The sequence below is a fragment of the Scyliorhinus canicula genome, chromosome 27 (genome assembly GCF_902713615.1).
Source record: "Scyliorhinus canicula chromosome 27, sScyCan1.1, whole genome shotgun sequence".
Classification (NCBI taxonomy): domain Eukaryota; kingdom Metazoa; phylum Chordata; class Chondrichthyes; order Carcharhiniformes; family Scyliorhinidae; genus Scyliorhinus; species Scyliorhinus canicula.
This window is the reverse complement of record NC_052172.1, coordinates 11947808-11970349: the sequence shown is the minus strand read 5'-3', so window position 1 is coordinate 11970349 and position 22542 is coordinate 11947808. Positions and strand designations below refer to the sequence as shown.

General features: G+C 50.2%; 1 protein-coding gene and 1 non-coding gene across 2 annotated transcripts in view; one reads left to right on the top strand and one right to left on the bottom strand.

The window, feature by feature from the left end:
• Positions 1-22542, top strand: part of capn12 (calpain 12) — a 68923-nt gene that overhangs the window by 36817 nt on the left and 9564 nt on the right. Inside the window, exons 10-15 of the mRNA XM_038786113.1 lie at positions 3877-4040; positions 6713-6724; positions 7661-7869; positions 10493-10529; positions 11571-11642; positions 17321-17366. Coding sequence (XP_038642041.1) covers positions 3877-4040; positions 6713-6724; positions 7661-7869; positions 10493-10529; positions 11571-11642; positions 17321-17366 — 540 coding nt within the window. The remainder of the gene's footprint in view (positions 1-3876; positions 4041-6712; positions 6725-7660; positions 7870-10492; positions 10530-11570; positions 11643-17320; positions 17367-22542) is intronic.
• On the bottom strand, positions 7366-7438 carry trnak-cuu. The gene has a single exon. It is a non-coding gene; the product is annotated as a tRNA-Lys (tRNA).

Below are 22542 nucleotides of genomic sequence, written 5' to 3'. Positions count from 1 at the left end.
CTAACTCCCCCCCCCCAATAACCTTTCACCCCCATTCATTGCTTCTCAAGAATCTATCTAGCACTGCCAAAAAAAATTCATAAGCATTAAGTCATTAAAGATTGTAAGTCTGGTGGAGAGAGCTGTCAATAATGAATATAATATTCTGGGCAGATATAATATCCTTTATTAATAGGGGCAGAGAGTAGAAGAGTGAGGAGGTTATTCTGAATTTATACAAGACACTAGTTAATCCTCAGATGGAATATTGTGGACAGTTCTGGGCGCCACACTATAGGAAAGATGTGAACACATTGGAGAGAGAGCAGAAGAGGTTTACAAAAACGGTTCCAGGGGTGAGAAACTTCAGTGATGAGGAGAGATTGGAGAGGTTGGGACTGTTCTCCTGGGAGAGAGGAAGGCCGAGAGGACATTTGATAGAGATGTTCAAAATCAACAGGGGACTGGACAGAGTAGCCGGGGAGAAACTGTTCCTGCTCGTAACAGGATCGGGAACGAGAGGGGCACAGATTTAAAGTGATTTGTAAAAGAACAATGTGATGTGAGAGAAAACGTTTTCACCCAGCGAGTGGTTGGGGTCTGGAATGTGCGGCCTGGAATTGTGGTGAAGGCAGGTTCAATCGAGGCTTCCAGAGGGCATTGGATGATTCTATTGAATCAAAACAATGTTTAGGGGTGCAGGGGGGCAGCAGGGGAATGGGACTGAGTTACGATGCTCATTTGCAGAGCCGGGGCCGACACGATGGACCAAATGGCCTCCTTCTGTGCTGTAACGATTTGGTGACTCTGCCTCCACTGCAAGATCCCGCTGCCAGTAAACACACCTTGGTGGCAGGAAGTGGGGACAATATCCCACCCATAGAGCCCCCTCCTTTCCCCCATCCCCCAAACTTCCTCACTCGGGGTCAAAGGTCTCCCCCAAAATTTGATGCAGCGTCAGAGATGAGAAGCCGCAGTTAAGGATCAGATGATTCAAGTCTGACTCCACCATCCGAGTAGATACTGAGGGAGTGTCTCATTGTTGGAGGTGCCATCTTTTGGGTGTGGTGCCAAGATGAGGCCCCATCCTAGTTATTAGTTTAACAATCCCGTGGGGCAGTTGGCAAAATGATGAGGGAGTCATAGAAATATAGGAAATAGAAGCAGGAGGAGGCCATTCGGCCCTTCGAGCCTGCTCCGCCAATCATTAGGATCATGGGTGATCATCCAACTCAACAGCCTAATCCTGCTTTCCCTCACCATGTTCTCAATCCCCTTCGTCTGAAGTGCTATATCTAACTGCTTCTTGAAAACATATATTTTGGCCTCAACTGTTTTCTGTGGTAGCGACTCTCCAGGTGAAGAATGTTTTCCTCATCTCTGTCCCAAATGGTTTACCCCGTCTCCTCAGACTGTGACCCCTAGTCCTGGACACCCCCATTATCGGGAACATTTTTCCTGCATCTAGTCTTGTTAGAATTTTATTGGTTTCTACAAGATCCTTCTCATTCTTCTGAACTCCAGCGAATATAATCCTAACTGACTCAATCTCTCCTCATATGTTAGTCTCGCCATCCAAGGAATCTGGTCAGCCTCCTCTTCAATTTCTCTAGAGCAGGAACATCCTTCCTCAGATAAGAAGACCAGATGTGGTCTCACCAAAGCCCTGTATAATTGCAGCAAGACATCCCTACTCCTGTACTTGAATCCTCTCGCTATAAAGGCCAACATACCATTTGCTTTCTTTTTATTAAATTTAGAGTACCCAATAATTCTTTTTCCAATTAAGGGGTAATTTAGCGTGGCCAATCCACCTACCCTGCACATCTTTGGGTGTGGAAGTGAGGTCCATGCACACGCAGAGAGAATGTGCAAACTCCACATGAACAGTGGCCCGGGGCCGGGATCGAAATCCGGGTCCTCGGTTTCGTGAGGCAGCAGTGCTAACCACTGCGCCATTGTGCCACCCTTACCATTTGCCATCTTTACCACTTGCTGCACCTGCATGCTTACCTTCAGAGACTGGTGCACAAGGACACCCAGGTCTTGCTGCATAGTCCCCTCTGTCAATTTTTAGCCTTTCAAATAATAATCTGCTTTCCTGCTTTTGCTACCAAAGTGGATAACCTCATATTTATCCACATTGTACTGCATCTGCCATGCATCTGCCCACTCACTCAGTTTGTCCACATCACGCTGAAGGATCTCTGTATCCTCCTCACAGCTCACCCTCCCACCCAGCTTTGTGCCATCTACACATTAAAGATAGTACATTTAATTCCCTCATCTAAATCAGTAATTGTTTTTTAACAAACATTTTGTTAAAGTATTTATGGTTTTATAACAACAAAAGATACAAGTAAAAATGTAAACATAATTCAGTATGTAACACCCCCCTCCCCCAACCAACAACCATACCCCGCCAACATAATTTATACACACAATTCCCAAGTCCCTCCATCTCCTCTCGCTGATCCCGCCTAAACATCTAAATCAGTAATATATATTGTGAATAGCCAGGGTACCAGCACCGATCCCTGTGGTACCCCTGCCATTCGGAAAAAGATCAGTTTATTTCTACTCTTTGTTTCGTGTCTGCCAACCAGTTTTCTGTCGAACTCAATACGCTTCCCCCAATCCCATGCACCTTAATTTTACACGCTAATCTGGGGCAGCACGGTAGCATAGTGGGGGCAGCACAGTAGCATAGTGGTTAGCATAAATGCTTCACAGCTCCAGGGTCCCAGGTTCGATTCCCGGCTGGGTCACTGTCTGTGCGGAGTCTGCACGTCCTCCCCGTGTGTGCGTGGGTTTCCTCCGGGTGCTCCGGTTTCCTCCCACAGTCCAAAGATGTGCGGGTTAGGTGGATTGGCCATGCTAAATTACCCGTAGTGTCCTAAAAAGGTAAGGTTAAGGTGGGGGTTGTTGGGTTACGGGTATAGGGTGGATATGTGGGTTTGAGTAGGGTGATCATGGCTCGGCACAACATCGAGGGCCGAAGGGCCTGTTCTGTGCTGTACTGTTCTATGTTCTAATCTCTTATGTGGGACTTTGTCGAAAGCCTTCTGAAAGTCCAAATAAACCACATCCCCCTTATAGTTCTATAAGTTACATTCTCGAAGAATTCCAGTAGATTTTTCAAGCATGATTTTGTAAATCCATGCTGACTCCCGACCCTGCCACATTTTTCCAAGTGCTCAAACCTTTTAGAATGGACAATAGAATTCTCTCCGGTAGCAATGCTAAATTGCCCCCAGATGGGATTGCGCGGATAGAGCAGGGGGAGTGGATCTGTGTAGGATGCTCTTTCAGAGGGTCGACGCGGGCTCAATGGGCCGAATGGCCGCCTTCTGCACTGTAGGGATTCTATGAGTGAAGTGTTTTATAAAGGTCAGAGGTATTTTAAAACACCTTGTCCTTGACGAAAGCCAGTTTGCTTTGTAAATTATGCAGGAGGGTATTGGGGCACTGACGGGGGATGCAGGCCCACCACTGGGGTTGGAGGCACAGCTCGGAGGGCTGAGGTTACAGAACGGAGGGCTGGGCCATTTAGGGTTCCACTTTGGAGAGTAGATGGACATGGAGAATTGTGCAGCTGGACAGGGGCTCAAGACGCCAATCTCCAAGCCCGCTATCCCCTACAGAATTGATCCAGAAACTGGAGGAGCTCATTCAGCCAATGTCAGCATTACGTAAGAGCCCCGTATGTTCCACCTATTCAGATACTGACCCAGGCGCTCCCTGAAAGTGACAGTTGAATCAGACTCCACCACGTTCCCAGAGCAAGCCCGTTCCCGATCCGAACCACTCTGGGTAGATTTCCCGTTGAAGCCAGGTTCGCTGTTTCACTGACTTTTTTTCTATTTGTCTCCCGGTTTCCTCCGCCTGTTCCATCAGGCACCTTCTCGACAAACCCTCAGTTCAGGCTCACGCTGCTTGAAAAAGATGATGACCCAGACGACGATCAGGTGTCCTGTACAATCGCCGTGGAACTCATCCAGAAATACCGCCGGCAGAGAGATAAAAGCAAATATTATTTCATTGGCTTCGACATCTACGCAGTGAGTAACTCCAAAACCATCTGACACTTAAACAACAAATTTAAACACAGGGAGCTGTGTGTATTAAACCGTGTTACACAGGGAGCTGTGTGTATTAAACCGTGTTACACAGGGAGCTGCGTGTATTAAACAGTGTGTTACACAGGGAGCTGTGTGTATTAAACCGTGTTACATAGGGAGCAGCGTGTATTAAACAGTGTGTTACACAGGGAGCTGTGTGTATTAAACACTGTTACACAGGGAGCTGTGTGTATTAAACAGTGTGTTACACAGGGAGCTGTGTGTATTAAACAGTGTGTTACACAGGGAGCTGTGTGTATTAAACACTGTGTTACATAGGGAGCTGTGTGCATTAAACAGTGTTGCACAGGGAGCTGTGTGTATTAAACAGTGTGTAACACAGGGAGCTGTGTGTATTAAACCGGGTTACACAGGGAGCTGTGTGTATTAAACCGTGTTACACAGGGAGCTGTGTGTATTAAACCGTGTTACACAGGGAGCTGTGTGTATTAAACCATGTTACACAGGGAGCTGTGTGTATTAAACAGTGTGTTACACAGGGAGCTGTGTGTTTTAAACACTGTGTTACACAGGGAGCTGTGTGTATTAAACAGTGTGTTACACAGGGAGCTGTGTGTATTAAACAGTGTGTTACACAGGGAGCTGTGTGTATTAAACAGTGTGTAACACAGGGAGCTGTGTGTATTAAACCGTGTTACACAGGGAGCTGTGTGTATTAAACCGTGTAACAGGGAGCTGTGTGTATTAAACACTGTGTTACACAGGGAGCTGTGTGTATTAAACAGTGTGTTACACAGGGAGCTGTGTGTACTAAACAGTGTGTTACACAGGGAACTGTGTTTTAAACTGTATTACAGAGGGAGTTGTGTGTATTTAGCAGTGTGTTACACAGGGAGCTGTGTGTATTAAACAGTGTGTTACACAGGGAGCTGTGTGTATTAGCAGTGTGTTACACAGGGAGCTGTGTGTACTAAACAGTGTGTTACACAGGGAGCTGTGTTTTAAACTGTATTACAGAGGGAGTTGTGTGTATTTAGCAGTGTGTTAAACAGGGAGCTGTGTGTATTAAACAGTGTGTTACACAGGGAGCTGTGTGTATTTAGCAGTGTGTTACACAGGGAGCTGTGTGTATTAAACAGTGTGTTACACAGGGAGCTGTGTGTATTAAACCGTGTGTTACACAGGGAGCTGTGTGTATTAAACACTGTGTTACATAGGGAGCTGTGTGTATTAAACAGTGTGTTACACAGGGAGCTGTGTGTATTAAACACTGTGTTACATAGGGAGCTGTGTGTATTAAACAGTGTGTTACACAGGGAGCTGTGTGTATTAAACCGTGTTACACAGGGAGCTGTGTGTATTAAACAGTGTGTTACACAGGGAGCTGTGTGTATTAAACACTGTGTTACACAGGGAGCTGTGTGTATTAAACAGTGTGTTACACAGGGAGCTGTGTGTATTAAACAGTGTGTAACACAGGGAGCTGTGTGTATTAAACCGGGTTACACAGGGAGCTGTGTGTATTAAACACTGTGTTACACAGGGAGCTGTGTGTATTAAACAGTGTGTTACACAGGGAGCTGTGTGTACTAAACAGTGTGTTACACAGGGAGCTGTGTGTACTAAACAGTGTGTTACACAGGGAGCTGTGTTTTAAACTGTATTACAGAGGGAGTTGTGTGTATTTAGCAGTGTGTTACACAGGGAGCTGTGTGTATTAAACAGTGTGTTACACAGGGAGCTGTGTGTATTAAACCGTGTGTTACACAGGGAGCTGTGTGTATTAAACTGTGTTACACAGGGAGCTGTGTGTATTAAACAGTGTGTTACACAGGGAGCTGTGTGTATTTAGCAGTGTGTTACACAGGGAGCTGTGTGTATTAAACCGTGTTACACAGGGAGCTGTGTGTATTAAACCGTGTTACACAGGGAGCCGTGTGTATTAAACAGTGTGTAACACAGGGAGCTGTTTGTATTAAATAGTGTGTTACACAGGGAGCTGTGTGTATTAAACACTGTGTTACACAGGGAGCTGTTTGTATCAAACAGTGTGTTACACAGGGAGCTGTGTGTATTAAACACTGTGTTACACAGGGAGCTGTGTGTATTAAACAGTGTGTTACACAGGGAGCTGTGTGTATTTAGCAGTGTGTTACACAGGGAGCTGTGTGTATTAAACCGTGTGTTACACAGGGAGCTGTGTGTATTAAACCGTGTTACACAGGGAGCTGTGTGTATTAAACAGTGTGTAACACAGGGAGCTGTGTGTATTAAACCGTGTTACACAGGGAGCCGTGTGTATTAAACAGTATGTAACACAGGGAGCTGTTTGTATTAAATATTGTGTTACACAGGGAGCTGTGTGTGTTAAACAATGTATTACACAGGGAGCCGTGTGTTTTAAACTGTATTAGAGAGGGAGTTGTGTGAATTTAGCAGTGTGTTACACAGGGAGCTGTGTGCATTAAACAATGTGTTACACAGTGAGTTGTGTGTATTAAACACAGACCAATCATTTTGTAACTGACTGGAGGGAACAGATTTGAGGGGCTGAATGGCTTCTTCCAGTTCCCATGTTCTGAACAGTGTGTTACTTGGATGGGATTTGTGTGCGTTATCAGTGCACTAGCCTCTCTGTGTTTCTCTTACAGGTTCCTGAGAAGGTATGTAGCTGTCCCGATACAGCCTTGAACATAGAATGGTTGCAGCACACAAGGAGACCATTCAGCCCATCATGTCAGCTGCCACCTGTGTGCAAGAGTCGTAGAGTTTTACAGCACAGAACGAGGTCATTCGGTCCACTGTATCTGTGCTGGCCATGAGCACCTATTTATTCTAATCCCATTTTCCAAGCACTTTGTCAATAGACTTGTAGCCCTTTTGTAAACCATTCATCTGCATTTAGTTCTCACTTGTGGTTTATCTGCCATTGCCGTTAAATCTGTGTCCTCACTCCTTCCGCCAATGGGAATAGTTTCTTTAAATCTCTACTCTCTAGACTCCCCTATCCAATTACGCGTGTTTTTTGAGGTGCCTCTCATTCTTCTCAACTCCAATGAGTAAAGTAAAGTCAGCACTGTCCCAGATGACCATTGGCTGCTTTCCCCTTGAGGGGGGGAGAGCTGACTGGTGGTGATTTAACCTGAGGGTCACCACACCTCAGGCGAGGGGCAAGGTTGAGAAGACGGGGCCTTCGCGAATAACCTCGGCAGGTATGGCGAATTGAACCCGCGCTGTTGGCCTCGCTCTGCTTCACGAACCAGCTGTCCAGCTGACTCAGCTAAACCGGCCCTGAAAACGGAAGCGCCCAACGCGGGGCTCAAACCCACGACCCTGGGATTAAGAGTCCCAAGCTCTACCGACTGAACTAGCCGGGCATCCGATGAGTACAGGCCCAACCTACTCAACCGTCTCCTCGTGAGGCAATCCCTCCACACCCGGGACCCACTCTGCTGTCATTCAGCCAGGCGTGAATGAGCTGAGGCCTGTCGAGGGCAACGGAATGCAAGATAATGCACAGGAATGTTAGAGGCATGTAATCGCGTGCACTGATGTGTTGAGCTGTTTTACTGACACCCTCTCGTACATCTCCCCTCCAGTATCATAACCATGTTTCCACCTTTGGCAAGAGATTCTTCAATTACAACAGGCCGGCGTATAGCTCAGGTGCTTACACCAACAGCCGATCTATAGCCAGGCGCCTGCAGCTCCCTCCCGGGGAGTACATCATTGTGCCCGCCACGTATAAGAAGAACCAGGAGGCAGAATTCCTCCTGCGGATTTTCGCTAAGAGGAGCAATGTGTCCAGGTATGGCTCCGAGGGCAGGCGTTAAACCCACGGGGACGGGAGCCATTTTGCGCCCCTGTTGCTCCAGTTTCCTCCCACAGTCCAAAGATGCATAGGTTAGGTGGATTGGCCATGATAAATTGCCCCTTAGTGTCCAAAAGGATAGGTGGGGTTATGGGGTTAGAATGGGGGAGTGGGCCGAGGTAGGGTGCTCTTTCAGAGGGTGGGTACGGTCTTGATGGGCTGAAAGGCCTCCTTCTGCAAGGTAGGAATTCTATGTACCTCCTATACCACCAAAAGCCAGGTTGAAAATTCCTGGCCTTGAAGGAAGTACTCGACGATTAAAGAAGGCACCCTGACAACTACTCCAGAAACAGGGGTTCAAATCCGACAGCAGCATTCCATTAATAAATTTGATTAATAAATCTGGAATTGAGAGCTAGTCTCAATATTATCGTAAAAATCCATCGGGATCACTAATGTCTTCCAGGGAAGGAAATCTGCCTGGTCTGGCCTACATGTGACTCCAGACCCACAGCAACGTGGTCGACTCCTAGTTACCCTCTGAAATGGCCGAGCGAGACACTCCGTTGTATTTAATAAGGCAGCTCACCTCCTACCTTCTCGAGGGCAATTAGGGATGGGCAACAAATCCTGGGTTGGCCAATGACATCACGGACGGCATTCTCCAGCCTCCCAGCCACGTGTTTCTCGGAGGCGGCATGCCGTACATTGGCAGCGGGATTCTCCGCTGACGCCGCCGTCATTGGGAATTGCCCTTGAAGCCCACCCCGCGGGCAAACCCGCCGGGGGGGGGGGGGGGGGGGGGGGGGGGGCGAGGGGGGTTGTCTGCGGGACCAAAGAATCCCGGACAGCCGGATAATTCCGGCCAACACGAAAAGAATAAAGCAAAGGAAATGTTGGTACCAGGAAGAGAGGGAATGGTGGGCCATTGGTCCTTCTCAGAGACAGGGGGCTGGATTCTCCGATTTTGGGGCTATGCCCCCCACGCCGGCGTGGGAAGGGTGGTGTTTCAGGTCAGACAGACTGGCACAATGCGGCCACCGATTTCCCATTTTGCTAGGGGCTACCAGGAAGGCAGCGTAGAGCCCCTAGCTGCCGATACGGCCCGGCAATTGCCGGATCCGTGGCCGAGCATGCGCACGGCGGTGGCCTGCACCGCGGTTCATAGCGGATGCCGCTCGCAGACCCGGCCCGCGAAATAGTCCCCCTCTTAGGCCGGCTTGCGTGCCCCGGACCACCCCACCACAGTGCCCCCAGCCCCGAATAATGTCCCCCCCCCCTACCCGCGGATCGGTCCTCCCCCGGCTGTGGCGGCGCTGGACTGAGTCCGCAGCCACCTCGCTCCGTTCCCGGCGTGTGAGACCATGAGAGACCCACACTGTCGGGTACTCGGCCAGAGGGGCGGATCATCCGGGGGGGGGGGGGGGGGGGGTGGACCTCAGGCAATGTCCTGTGGCTGTGGATCGGTGGTGCAGCTAACTCTGGAGGGGGCGGAGCATTGCAAAAGCGGCACTGCCCCCGATTCTGTCAGGAATTTGGATTCTCCGGCCCGACGCCGAAAGCGATTTCAGCATCAGCGACCGGAGAATCCAGCCCAGGGTGACCCAATCTCACGGAGAAAGTTACATTAAATTAAGACAGGGCAGAAGATCCTTGGGAACATAGCCACCTGGAAGTTCCCCTCCGAATCACTCACCATTCCAACTCGGAAATATATCGCTGGGTCAAAAATCCTGGAACTCCCCTCCCGAACAGCACAGTGGGTGTACCTACACCACAGGGACTGCCGGGGCTCAAGAAGGCAACTCGGCGCCACAATTAGGGATGGACAAAAAATGTTGGCACTTCCAGGAGATCCTCCCATAGAGTGTTTGATCTGGGCGGGGGGGGGGGGGGGGGGGGGGGGGGGCTGGGGATCACTTTGGGGACCGCGGAGATTGGGACGCCAATTAGAAATATCGGTTTTACAAAACGGACTCAGCCTCGCATCGATCGCTGAGGCCGCTTATACAACTCGAGTCACGATGTATAGCCATGTGTTTCTCGGCACTGCGAGTGCGAGGAAACACGTGGCTAAACGCGCTCACTACGGGACGTTGTTCCCATTTATAGAATCAACGTAGAATCATAGAATTTACAGTGCAGAAGGAGGCCATTCAGCCCATTAAGTCAACACCGGCCCTTGGGAAGTGCACCCTACTTAAACCCAAGTTGAATTGAGCCCTGGGAAATCTTTTGGGAGAATCGCGTCCTTGACCTTGTGCGACATCATAATAATCTTTTATTGTCACAAGTATGAAGTTACTATGAAAAGCCCCCCGTGCGGTGCCTGTTCGGGTAAGCCGGTACAGGAATTGAACCCACGTGGCTGGCCTTGTTCTGCATCAGGAGTCAGCCGTCTAGCCCACTGAGCTAAACTGGCCCAAGCAGCTGTGGTGAAATTGGAATCAATGGGGATTGGAGCAGGGGAACTCTCTACTAATTGGACAAAGGAGGACATTTCGGCAAATAAATCCTGGGGTTAAATGGCGGGAGTTTCTCTCACCGTCTTACAAATGATTAGTCGGGTTGTTTAAGTGGCAGTTCCACTGTTTTTACACAATCACTTTCTGTTTTCTAGGGAGAACAGCATCACCACAAATGACTTCAACCCCAAGGTAAATCTAACAGGGAGATCCGGCTGAATTTCACAGCTGTTGGGTTTGGTTTTGCTCCAGTCCATCTGTAATCCAATCAAAATACTCCCAGGACAGGAACAGCACGGGGTTAGATACAGAGTTAAGCTCCCTCTACACTGTCCCCATCAAACACTCCCAGGACAGGTACAGCACGGGGTTAGATACAGAGTAAAGCTCCCTCTACACTGTCCCCATCAAACACTCCCAGGATAGGTACAGCACGGGGTTAGATACAGAGTAAAGCTCCCTCTGCACTGTCCCCATCAAACACTCCCAGGACAGGTACAGCACGGGGTTAGATACAGAGTAAAGCTCCCTCTACACTGCCCCATCAAACACTCCCAGGACAGGTACAGCACGGGGTTAGATACTGAGTCAAGCTCCCTCTGCACTGTCCCCATCAAACACTCCCAGGACAGGAACAGCACAGGGTTAGATACTGAGTCAAGCTCCCTCTACACTGTCGCATTAACATGCTTGAGCCCCAGTGTTAGATAGCAGCTTCTGATTTCCCATGTGTTCCATTGAGAAACTCCCTCTCTGTCACTTGAGGGTTCGGGTTGAATACTTTGTGACTCGCTGTCCACTCACTCTTACAAACTGCGAAAGGGCTGTTTATAGCACCTGCCCTGACCAACCAGTGTGGGGCTGGCAGCCACTGTCAGGGAGTCGCTGCTATGGAGATACCTCCTTCACCAAGTCAACCAGACACTTTCCTCAAACCCGGGTGTCCTGAGTGGTTTAGAATGAGGTCCACATTGTGTGGGGTGGGGGGTGGGGGGGGGGGGGGGGGGGGGTGGGGGGGGGGGGAACGACTCAATGGGCACCATGAACAGCAGGCAAATTGTGGAGGGTGGCTGACTGGGTTTTAAGGAGCAATGCTGTCCACTACTACAGGCTGCGGCCTGCACAGTGAGGGATGTGTGCCCTCTCACCCTGGTTCATCAGGGCCGATTCGTCAGCAGTTTCTGAATTTTGCATTGATTTTACTTCCATCTCTGCCTTTCCCTGTTTATCCAGGTCACCTGGACAGAGGCTGATGCCACCAACGCCAAGCCACTGTTGAAGGCCCTGCAAGATGCTGAAGACCAGGTATGTGGTTCCCTGTGGAGGTGACTGCTGGCTTTCTCAGTTACATTGATTCCCGGGATGAAGGGTTTAACTTAGGAAGAGAGATTTTTTATTTAAAAACTGATTTTTAGGGGATGTGGCCGTCGCTGGCTCAAGCCCAGCATTTGTTGCCCATCCCTAATTGCCTCTTGAGAATCTGGTGGTGAGCCGCCTTCTTGAACCGCTGCAGTCCCTGTGGAGTAGATACCTAAACGATAAAAGCAAATTCCTGCTGACGCTGGAATCTGAAACAAAAACAGAATATACTGGACAATCTCAGCATGAGTGGCACCAGGCACAGCGGTTACCACTGCTGCCTCACAGCCCCAGGGACCCGGATTCAATTCCGGCCTCGGGTGACTGTGCGGAGTCTGCACGTTCTCCCCGTGTCTGCGTGGCTGCTCCGGTTTCCTCCCACAGTCCAAAGTTAGGCAGATTGGCCATGATAAATTGTCTCTTGGTGTCTAAAGGTTAGGTGGGGATACGGGGAGAGGGAGGGAGGGTCCATGTGCCTGGATAGGGTGCTCTTTCGGAGGGTCGATGCAGGCTCGATGGGCTGAATGGTCTTTCTGTACTGTAGGGTTTCTATGATTGTTGGTCTGACAGTATCTGTGGGGGGAGAAAGGAGCTAATGTTTCATGTCTGGATGACTCTTTGTCAAAAATTTGGCTGTGCCCTCGCTTCTAGTTTCTCCGACTAGTGGAAACATCCTCTCCACGTCCACTCCATCCAGGCCTCTCAGTATCCTGTCAGTTTCAATAAGACCATCCGCTAGTCCTCCTAACTCCAACGAGTACAGACCCAGAGTGGTCAACCGCTCCTCATATGACAACCTTCATTCCAGCGATCATTCTTGTGAACCTTCTCTGGACCCTTTCCAAGGCCAGCACATCCTTCTTCAGATACGGGGCCCAAAACTGCTCACAATACTCCAAATGGGGTCTGACCAGAGCCTTATACAGCCTCAGACGTACATCCCTGGTCTTGTATTCTAGCCCTCTCGACATGAATGCTAACATTGCATCTGCCTTTCTAACTGCCGACTGAACCTGTAAGTTAACCGGAATGGAATCCTGACCTAGGACTCCGAAGTCCCTTTGTGCTTCTGATTTCTGAAGCCTTTCCCGTTTAGAAAATAGTCTATGCATATTCTATGCCTCTATTCTTCCGACCAAAGTGCTTAACCTCAGTTTACCACATGGTATTCTATCTGCCACTTCCTTGCCCACTCTCCGAGCCTGTCCCTCTACAGATCTGCAAAATTAGCAACAATGCCCTCAGTTCTTTCTTCCAGATCATTAATGTATATTATGAGTAGAGAACATAGAACATAGAACAATACAGCACAGTACAGGCCCTTCGGCCCATGATGTTGTGCCAACCATTTATCCTTATCTAAGATCAACCTAACCTACACCCCTTCAATTTACTGCTGTCCATGTGCCTGTCCAAGAGTCGCTTAAATGTCCCTAATGACTCTGACTCCACCACCTCCACTGGCAGTGCATTCCACACACCCACCACTCTCTGTGTAAAGAACCGACCTCTGAAATCTCCTCTATACCTTCCTCCAATCACCTTAAAATTATGTTCCCTCGTGACAGCCATTTCCGCCTTGGGGAAAAGTCTCTGGCTATCCACTATATCCATGCCTTGCATCCCCTTGTACACCTCTATCAGATCACCTCTCTGCCTTCTTCGCTCCAGTGAGAAAGGCCCTAGCTCCCTCAACCTTTCTTCTTAAGACATGCCTTCCAGTCCAGGCAGCATCCTGGTAAATCTCCTCTACACCCTCTCTAAAGCATCCACATCCTTCCTATAATGAGGTGAACAGAACTGGACAATGTATTCTAAGTGTGGTCTAAGCTGCAGCAAAACCTTGCGGCTCTTAAACTCAAACCCCCCTATAAATGAAAGGCAACACACCACACGCCTTCTTAACAACCCGATCAACTAGGTGGCAACTTTGAGGGATCTATGTATGTGGACCCCAAGATCTCTCTTCCTCCACACTTCCAAGAATCCTGCCTTCAACCCTCTATTCAGCATTCAAATTCGACCTTCCAAAATGAATTGCTGTGGTCCCAACACTGACCCTGTGGAACACGACTAGTCATCGGCTGCCATCCTGAAAAAGACCGCTTTATCCCCAATCTCTGCCTTCTGCCAGTCAGCCAGTCCTCCATCCATGCCAGTACCTTGCCCCTAACACCGTGGAATTGTAACTTATTTAGTAGCCTCCCATGCAGCACTTTGTCAAAGGCCTTCTAGAAATCCAAATAGATCATATCCACTGGCTCTCCTTTGTCCAACTTCATATTACCTCCTGAAAGAATTTTGACAGATTTGTCAGGAATGATCTCCCCTTGAATCTGTGCTGACTCAATCCTATTTTACCATGCACTTCTAAGTACTCTGCAATCTCATCCTTAATAATAAACTCTAAAATCTTACCACCAAAGTCAGGATAAATCTCCGCTCTGACTCTCAGCTCCCGCTCTGACTCTCAGCTCCCGCTCTTTTTAAATCTCTGCTCTGACTCTCAGCTCCTGCTCTTCTTAAATCTCCGCTCTGACTCTCAGGTCCCGCTCTGACTCTCAGCTCCGGCTCTTTTTAAATCTCCGCTCTGACTCACAGCTCCCGCTCTTTATAAATGTCCGCTCTGACTCACAGCTCCCGCTCTATTTAAATCTCCGCTCTCTCAGCTCCCGCTCTATTTAAATCTCCGCTGTGACTCTCAGCTCCCGATCTTTTTCAATCTCCGCTCTGACTCACAGTTCCCGCTCTTTATAAATCTCCGCTCTGACTCTCAGCTCCCGCTCTGACTCACAGCTCCCGCTCTTTATAATTCTCCGCTCTGACTCTCAGCTCCCGCTCTTTTTAAATCTCCGCTCTGACTCTCAGCTCCCGCTCTGACTCACAGCTCCCGCTCTTTATAAATCTCCGCTCTGACTCACAGCTCCCGCTCTGACTCACAGCTCCCGCTCTTTATAAATCTCCGCTCTGACTCACAGCTCCCGCTCTTTATAATTCTCCGCTCTGACTCTCAGCTCCCGCTCTTTTTAAATCTCCGCTCTGACTCTCAGGTCCCGCTCTTTTTAAATCTCCGCTCTGACTCTCAGCTCCCGCTCTATTTAAATCGCCGCTCTCTCAGCTCCCGCTCTTTTTAAATGTCCGCTCTGACTCTCAGCTCCCGCTCTGACTCTCAGCTCCCGCTCTTTTTAAATGTCCCAGCGGTCAGGGGTTTGGAAGGTGCTGTTGAAGGAGTCTTGGTGAGTTCCTGCAGTGCATATTGTGGATGGTACACACTGATTCAGCAGGTTCGGCCTATACTCACTGGAGTTTAGAGGAACAGGAGGAGATCTAATTGAGGTGTTGATGGAACCATCAATTCACCAGACACGTGTTTCCGATGTGAATCTAGGCTTTAATCGACTTACTTCAGAGCCAGCCTGTTACCTGTCGATAAACTCGTAGTGACCCAGGCTGACTCTGAACACGGGTACTTACACAGCTGCACTAGGGGGAGGAGTCGTGGGCGGAACCAAGGGTGGAGCCCAGTACAAGTTCCTAGGTGCTCCCAGCGCTACTCCCCCTAGTGGTAGGACAGCGCTACTGCGCTTACAACAACAGTGTGAATTACGTATATATTAACATATATTACATTCACCACAGGTGTGTAAGGTATGAAATGGAATGGACAGACAGTTGGACATTCTAAAAGGAGAGGCCATAGTTTTAGGCTGAGGTGGCAGATTTAAAACCGGAATGAGGAAGAATTACTGCATTGTAAAGGTGGTCAATCTGTGGAATTCTCTCCCACAGAATGTGGTGGACAGCAGGATACTGAACAGATTTAAGGAGGCAATCTTATAGATGTTTAATTAGTCGCGGGATGAAGGGTTATAGGGAGCGGGAAGGACGGTGGGGGGGGGGGGGGGGGCATGATGCATTCAGCCATGATCATGTTGAGTGGCGGAGCAGGTTCGAGGCGCTGAATTACAAAACCTGCTCCTAGTTCTTGTGTTCTTCGCAGCTACAAGTTAATGCCCCCCTCCCACCCCACTCACCCTCTCTGCAGTCACCCCCCTCACCCTGACTGTGGGTTAATGGAGTCAACTGCCTATTTCAGTCCCAGTTTTTTTTTTGAAATAATTTTTATTGAAAAATTTTGAATTTATACAACAATAACACACCATAGTAAAATACCAAAAATAACAATAATATTAACAATCATAAACATTCGCCCCACCTCCATGAACAACACAGCATTTTAACAACAACGCAAATTAACACAATATAAAGTTACAGAATAGACACTACAATAAGGAACACCCCCCCCGGGTTGCTGCTGCTATTGACCAAGTTACCTATCTTTGAGCCAGGAAGTCCAGAAAAGGCTGCCATTGTTTATAGAACCCTTGTATTGATCCTCTCAGGGCAAATTTGACCCTTTCCAATTTTATAAATCCCGCCATGTCACTGATCCAGGTCTCCACACTTGGGGGCCTCGCATCCTTCCACTGTAGCAAGATCCTTCGTCGGGCTACTAGGGACGCAAAGGCCAGGACACCGGCCTCTTTCGCCTCCTGCACTCCCGGCTCTACCGCAACTCCAAAAATCGCGAGTCCCCACCCTGGTTTGACCCTGGATCCAACCACCCTCGACACCGTCCCCGCCACCCCCTTGCGGAATTCTTCCAGTGCTGGGCATGCCCAGAACATATGGGCGTGGTTCGCTGGACTCCCCGAACATCTGGTGCACCTGTCCTCACCCCCAAAGAACCTACTCATCCTAGTCCCGGACATGTGGGCCCGGTGCAGCACCTTAAATTGGATGAGGCTAAGCCTCGCACATGAGGAGGAAGAGTTGACTCTCTCCAAGGCATCCGCCCAAGTCCCGTCCTCTATCTGCTCCCCAAGTTCCTCCTCCCATTTAGCCTTCAGCTCCTCCACTGACGACTCCTCCACCTCCTGCATTACCTTATAGATGTCAGACACCTTCCCCTCTCCGACCCACACCCCCGAAAGCACTCTGTCCATCGTCCCCCGCGACGGCAGCAGAGGGAATCCCTCTACCTGTCGCCTAGCAAACGCCTTTACCTGCAAGTATCTGAACATGTTCCCTTGGGGAAGGCCAAATTTATCTTCCAGTTCCCACAGGCCCGCAAACCTCCCGCCAATAAACAGGTCCCTCAATTTGCTGATGCCCGCCCTTTGCCACCCCCTAAATCCCCCATCCTTGTTCCCCGGGATGAACCGATGGTTGCCACCCAGTGGAGACTCCATCGAGCCCCCTGTTTCCCCCCGATGCCGTCTCCACTGTCCCCAGATTCTTAGGGTCACCGCCACCACCGGGCTCGTGGTAAACCTCTTAGGGGAGAGCGGCAACGGTGCAGTTACCATGGCACCCAGGCTCGTACCTCTACATGACGCCATCTCCATTCTTTTCCACGCCGCCCCTCCATCACCCATTTACGCACCATTGACACATTGGCTGCCCAATAGTACCCCAGAAGGTTGGGTAGCGCCAGCCCGCCTCTATCCCTCCCTCGCTCGAGGAACACCGTCTTCACTCTCGGAGTCCCATGTGCCCACACAAAGCTCAAAATACTGCTAGTCATATTTCAGTCCCAGTTGTGAACTCTCTCTCTCTTACAGGGTGAAAACCTGAGTGCCTCAGAATTCATGGAGCTTTTCAACTCAGGTTTGTGAAGACTTCCGACATAGTGTGAGAGAGTGACCTTCCCTCAGGCCAATAGTGTGAGAGAGTGACCTTCCCTCAGGCCAATAGTGTGAGAGAGTGACGTTCCCTCAGGCCAATACTGTGAGAGAGTGACCTTCCCTCAGGCCAATAGTGTGAGAGAGTGACCTTCCCTCAGGCCAATACTGTGAGAGAGTGACCTTCCCTCAGGCCAATAGTGTGAGAGAGTGACCTTCCCTCAGGCCAATAGTGTGAGAGAGTGACCTTCCCTCAGGCCAATACTGTGAGAGAGTGACCTTCCCTCAGGCCAATAGTGTGAGAGAGTGACCTTCCCTCAGGCCAATACTGTGAGAGAGTGACCTTCCCTCAGGCCAATAGTGTGAGAGAGTGACCTTCCCTCAGGCCAATAGTGTGAGAATGACCTTCCCTCAGGCCAATAGTGTGAGAGAGTGACCTTCCCTCAGGCCAATAGTGTGAGAGAGTGACCTTCCCTCAGGCCAATAGTGTGAGAGAGTGACCTTCCCTCAGGCCAATAGTGTGAGAGAGTGACCTTCCCTCAGGCCAATACTGTGAGAGAGTGACCTTCCCTCAGGCCAATAGTGTGAGAGAGTGACCTTCCCTCAGGCCAATACTGTGAGAGAGTGACCTTCCCTCAGGCCAATAGTGTGAGCTAGTGACCTTCCCTCAGGCCAATAGTGTGAGCTAGTGACCTTCCCTCAGGCCAATACTGTGAGAGAGTGACCTTCCCTCAGGCCAATAGTGTGAGAGAGTGACCTTCCCTCAGGCCAAAAGTGTGAGAGAATGACCTTCCCTCAGGCCAATAGTGTGAGAGAGTGACGTTCCCTCAGGCCAATAGTGTGAGAGAGTGACCTTCCCTCAGGCCAATAGTGTGAGAGAGTGACCTTCCCTCAGGCCAATAGCGTCAGAGAGTGACCTTCCCTAAGATCAATAGTGTGAGAGAGTGACCTTCCCTCAGGCCAATAGTGTGAGAGAGTGACCTTCCCTCAGGCCAATAGTGTGAGAGAGTTACCATCCCTCAGGCCAATACTGTGAGAGAGTGACCTTCCCTCAGGTCAATACTGTGAGAGAGTGACCTTCCCTCAGGTCAATAGTGTGAGAGAGTGACCTTCCCTCAGGCCAATAGCGTCAGAGAGTGACCTTCCCTCAGGCCAATAGTGTGAGAGAGTGACCATCCCTCAGGCCAATAGTGTGAGAGAGTGACCATCCCTCAGGCCAATACTGTGAGAGAGTGACCTTCCCTCAGGCCAATAGTGTGAGAGAGTGACCTTCCCTCAGGCCAATACTGTGAGAGAGTGACCTTCCCTCAGGCCAATAGTGTGAGCTAGTGACCTTCCCTCAGGCCAATAGTGTGAGCTAGTGACCTTCCCTCAGGCCAATACTGTGAGAGAGTGACCTTCCCTCAGGCCAATACTGTGAGAGAGTGACCTTCCCTCAGGCCAATAGTGTGAGAGAGTGACCTTCCCTCAGGCCAATACTGTGAGAGAGTGACCTTCCCTCAGGCCAATAGTGTGAGAGAGTGACCTTCCCTCAGGCCAATACTGTGAGAGAGTGACCTTCCCTCAGGCCAATAGTGTGAGCTTGTGACCTTCCCTCAGGCCAATAGTGTGAGCTAGTGACCTTCCCTCAGGCCAATACTGTGAGAGAGTGACCTTCCCTCAGGCCAATAGTGTGAGAGAGTGACCTTCCCTCAGGCCAAAAGTGTGAGAGAATGACCTTCCCTCAGGCCAATAGTGTGAGAGAGTGACGTTCCCTCAGGCCAATAGTGTGAGAGAGTGACCTTCCCTCAGGCCAATAGTGTGAGAGAGTGACCTTCCCTCAGGCCAATAGCGTCAGAGAGTGACCTTCCCTAAGATCAATAGTGTGAGAGAGTGACCTTCCCTCAGGCCAATAGTGTGAGAGAGTGACCTTCCCTCAGGCCAATAGTGTGAGAGAGTGACCTTCCCTCAGGCCAATAGTGTGAGAGAGTGACCATCCCTCAGGCCAATACTGTGAGAGAGTGACCTTCCCTCAGGTCAATACTGTGAGAGAGTGACCTTCCCTCAGGTCAATAGTGTGAGAGAGTGACCTTCCCTCAGGCCAATAGCGTCAGAGAGTGACCTTCCCTCAGGCCAATAGTGTGAGAGAGTGACCATCCCTCAGGCCAATAGTGTGAGAGAGTGACCATCCCTCAGGCCAATACTGTGAGAGAGTGACCTTCCCTCAGGCCAATAGTGTGAGAGAGTGCCCTTCCCTCAGGCCAATAGTGTGAGAGAGTGCCCTTCCCTCAGGCCAATAGCGTGAGAGAGTAACCTTTTCTCAGACCAATAGTGTGAGAGAATGACCTTCCCTCAGGCCAATAGCATCAGAGAGTGACCCACCCTCTGGGCCAATAGCGTGAGATTGTGACCCTCTGGCCAATAGCACGAGCAAGTGCTTGCCCACTGGCCAATAGCAAGAGTGAGTGATCTGCCCTCTGGCTAATAGCATGAGTGAGGGATCTGCAATCTGACCAATAGGGTGAGTGGGTGATCTGCCCTCTGCCCAATAGCAGAAGTTAGTGACCCATCCTCTGGCCAATAGCACGAGTGAGTGACCCACCCTCTGGGTCACTCTGCACAATAGGGTGAGTGAGTGAAGGGAGTTTCAAATTCTTGGTGTGATTGGCCGTTCCTAACGTTGCATCTTACATATTTGACTCTGACCTTTTTGATGGTCCCTGGATTTCCCCAAACTACAGACACTTTCAATTTACCCAATCAGGTCACAATAGTGCGAGTGACTGAGCCATTCCCTGACCAATAACATCAGACAGTGACAGATTGTTTAGACAATGAAGCTTGTTTACTTGAGTCAGTTTGTGTGAGTGAGTGTGAGTGTGTGTGTGAATGCGGACATGTGTGAGAGTGTGTGTGTGAGTGTGTGTGTGTGTGACTGAGTGAGTGTGTGATTGAGTGTGTGTAAGTGAGAGTATGTGTCTGTGTGGGTGAGTGAGTGAATGAGTGTGTGAAAGTGAGAGTGAATGAGACTGTGTCTGTGTGAGTGTGCGTGTCTGTGTCAGTGTGTATGTGTGTGAGAGTGTGTGTGCAAGTGAGTGTGCGTGTCTGTGTAATTAAGTGAGTGTGTGTTTGTGTGAGTATAAGAGTGGTGTGAGAGTGAGGGAGTGAGAGCGTGAGTGAGTGAGTGAATGTGAGTGTGTGTGATGGAGTGAGTGTGTGTGAGTGAATGAGTGTGTGTTTCTGTGTGGGAATGTGTACGTGTAAGTGTGTGTGAGTGAGTGTATGTATGTGTGTGTGTGACTGGGTGAGTGTGTGAGTGAGGGAGGGAGTGTGAGAGTGTGTATGAGTGAGTGTGAGTGAGAGTGTGTGTGAGTGTGTGTGAGTGTGAGAGTGTGTGAGTGAGTGAGTGTGATGCACACTGGCTGCAGGAATAATGCAGTTTTAATCATTCTCTCACCATCTTGCTCCTTTGCAAAGCCCTTGAACAACAAAAGAAAACATTAAATTAATTGCTTTCGCGAAGGAATTCTTTCTTTCTCTGTCTTTCTATTTCTTCCTTTGTATTTCTCTCTCTGATGCTACCCCTGTTTACCCTGCGCTCTCTCCCTCTTTCTTCTCTCTCTTTCTTTCTCTCTGTCTATCTGTCTGACCGTCTCACTCTCCCTCTGTCACACTCTCCCTCTGTCTCACTCTCTCTTGCTCACACTCTCTGCTCACTCTCTCTACCTCTCTGTCTCACTCTACCTCTCCCTGTCTCACTCTACCTCTCTCTGTCTCACTCTCTCTGTCTTACTGTCTCACTCTCTCTTTCTCTCTGTCTCACTCTCTCTTTCAGTCTCCCTCACTCTCTGTCTCTCACTCTCTCTCTGTCTCTCTCTCACTCACTCAATCTCACTCTCTCCATCTCACTCACTCTCTCAGTCTCTCTCTCACTTACTCTGTCTCTGCCTCTCACACTCTCTCACTTTCTCTGTCTCACTCTCTGTCTATCTGTCTGACCATCTCACTCTCCCTCCCTGTCTCACTCTCTCTCTGTCACTCAATCTCACTCACTCTGTCTCTCTCTCACTCTGTTTCTCTGTCTCTCACAATCTCTCTTTCATTTTCTGCCTGTCTCACTCGCTCTCTGTCTGTCTCTCACTCTCTCTCTCTGACTGTCTCTCTCTCACTCAATCTCACTCTATCAATCTCACTCTCTCTGTCTCACTGTCTCTCTCCCTGTCTGTCTGTCTGACTCTCTCTCACTCTCACTCACTGTCTCTCACTCTCTCACCCAGTCTGTCTCATTCTCACTCTCTCTCTCTCACTCACTGTCTCATTCTCTCTTTCTGTCTCACTCTCCCTGTCTCACTCACTCTCTCTCTCACTCATTGGGCGGGATTCTCCAACCCCCCCCCGCCGGGTTGGAGAATTGCCGGGGGTCGGCGTGAATCCCGCCCCCGCCGGCCGCCGAATTCTCCGGCCCTCCAAAGGTCGGCGCGGCGTGAGTCGCGCCGCCCCGCCTCGGAGAATGGTGGGGACCGGCACGACTCAACGGGGCTGCCCCACGTCTCCGACCCGCGATGGGCCGAAGTCCCGCTGGTTTTTAAGGTCCCGCTGGCGTGGATCAGACTAGGTCCCTTACCGGCGGGACATGGCGGCGTGGGCGGGCTCCGGGGTCCTGGGGGGGGTGCGGGGCGATCTGGCCCCGGGGGGTGCCCCCACGGTGGCCTGGCCCGCGATCGGGGCCCACCGATCTGCCGGCGGGCCTGTGCCGTGGGAGCACTCTTTTACTACGCGCGGACTTGCAGCAGCCGGCGGAGTCCCTTCGGCCCCGGCTGACGTGGCGCCAAAGGCCTTCCACGCCAGCCGGCGGGTCCGCCAAAGGCCTTCCGGGGCCGGCCTAGCCCCTGAAGAGGCGGAGGATTCCGCACCTTTGAGGCGGGCCGACACCGGAGTGGTTCACGCCACTCCGTCCCGCCGGAACCACCCGCCCCGCGGGGTACAGTAGAATCCCGCCCATTATGTTTCTCTCTCGCTCTCTGTCTCCCACTCTTTCTCTCTGTCTCTCATTCTCTGTCTCTCTCTCTGTTTCACTGTCTCTCTCTCTCTTCCTGTCTCTCTCGCTGTCTCTCACTCTCTGTTTCTCTGTCTCTCTCTCTCTCGCTGTCTCTCTCTCTGTCTCACTCTCTCTGTCTCACTCT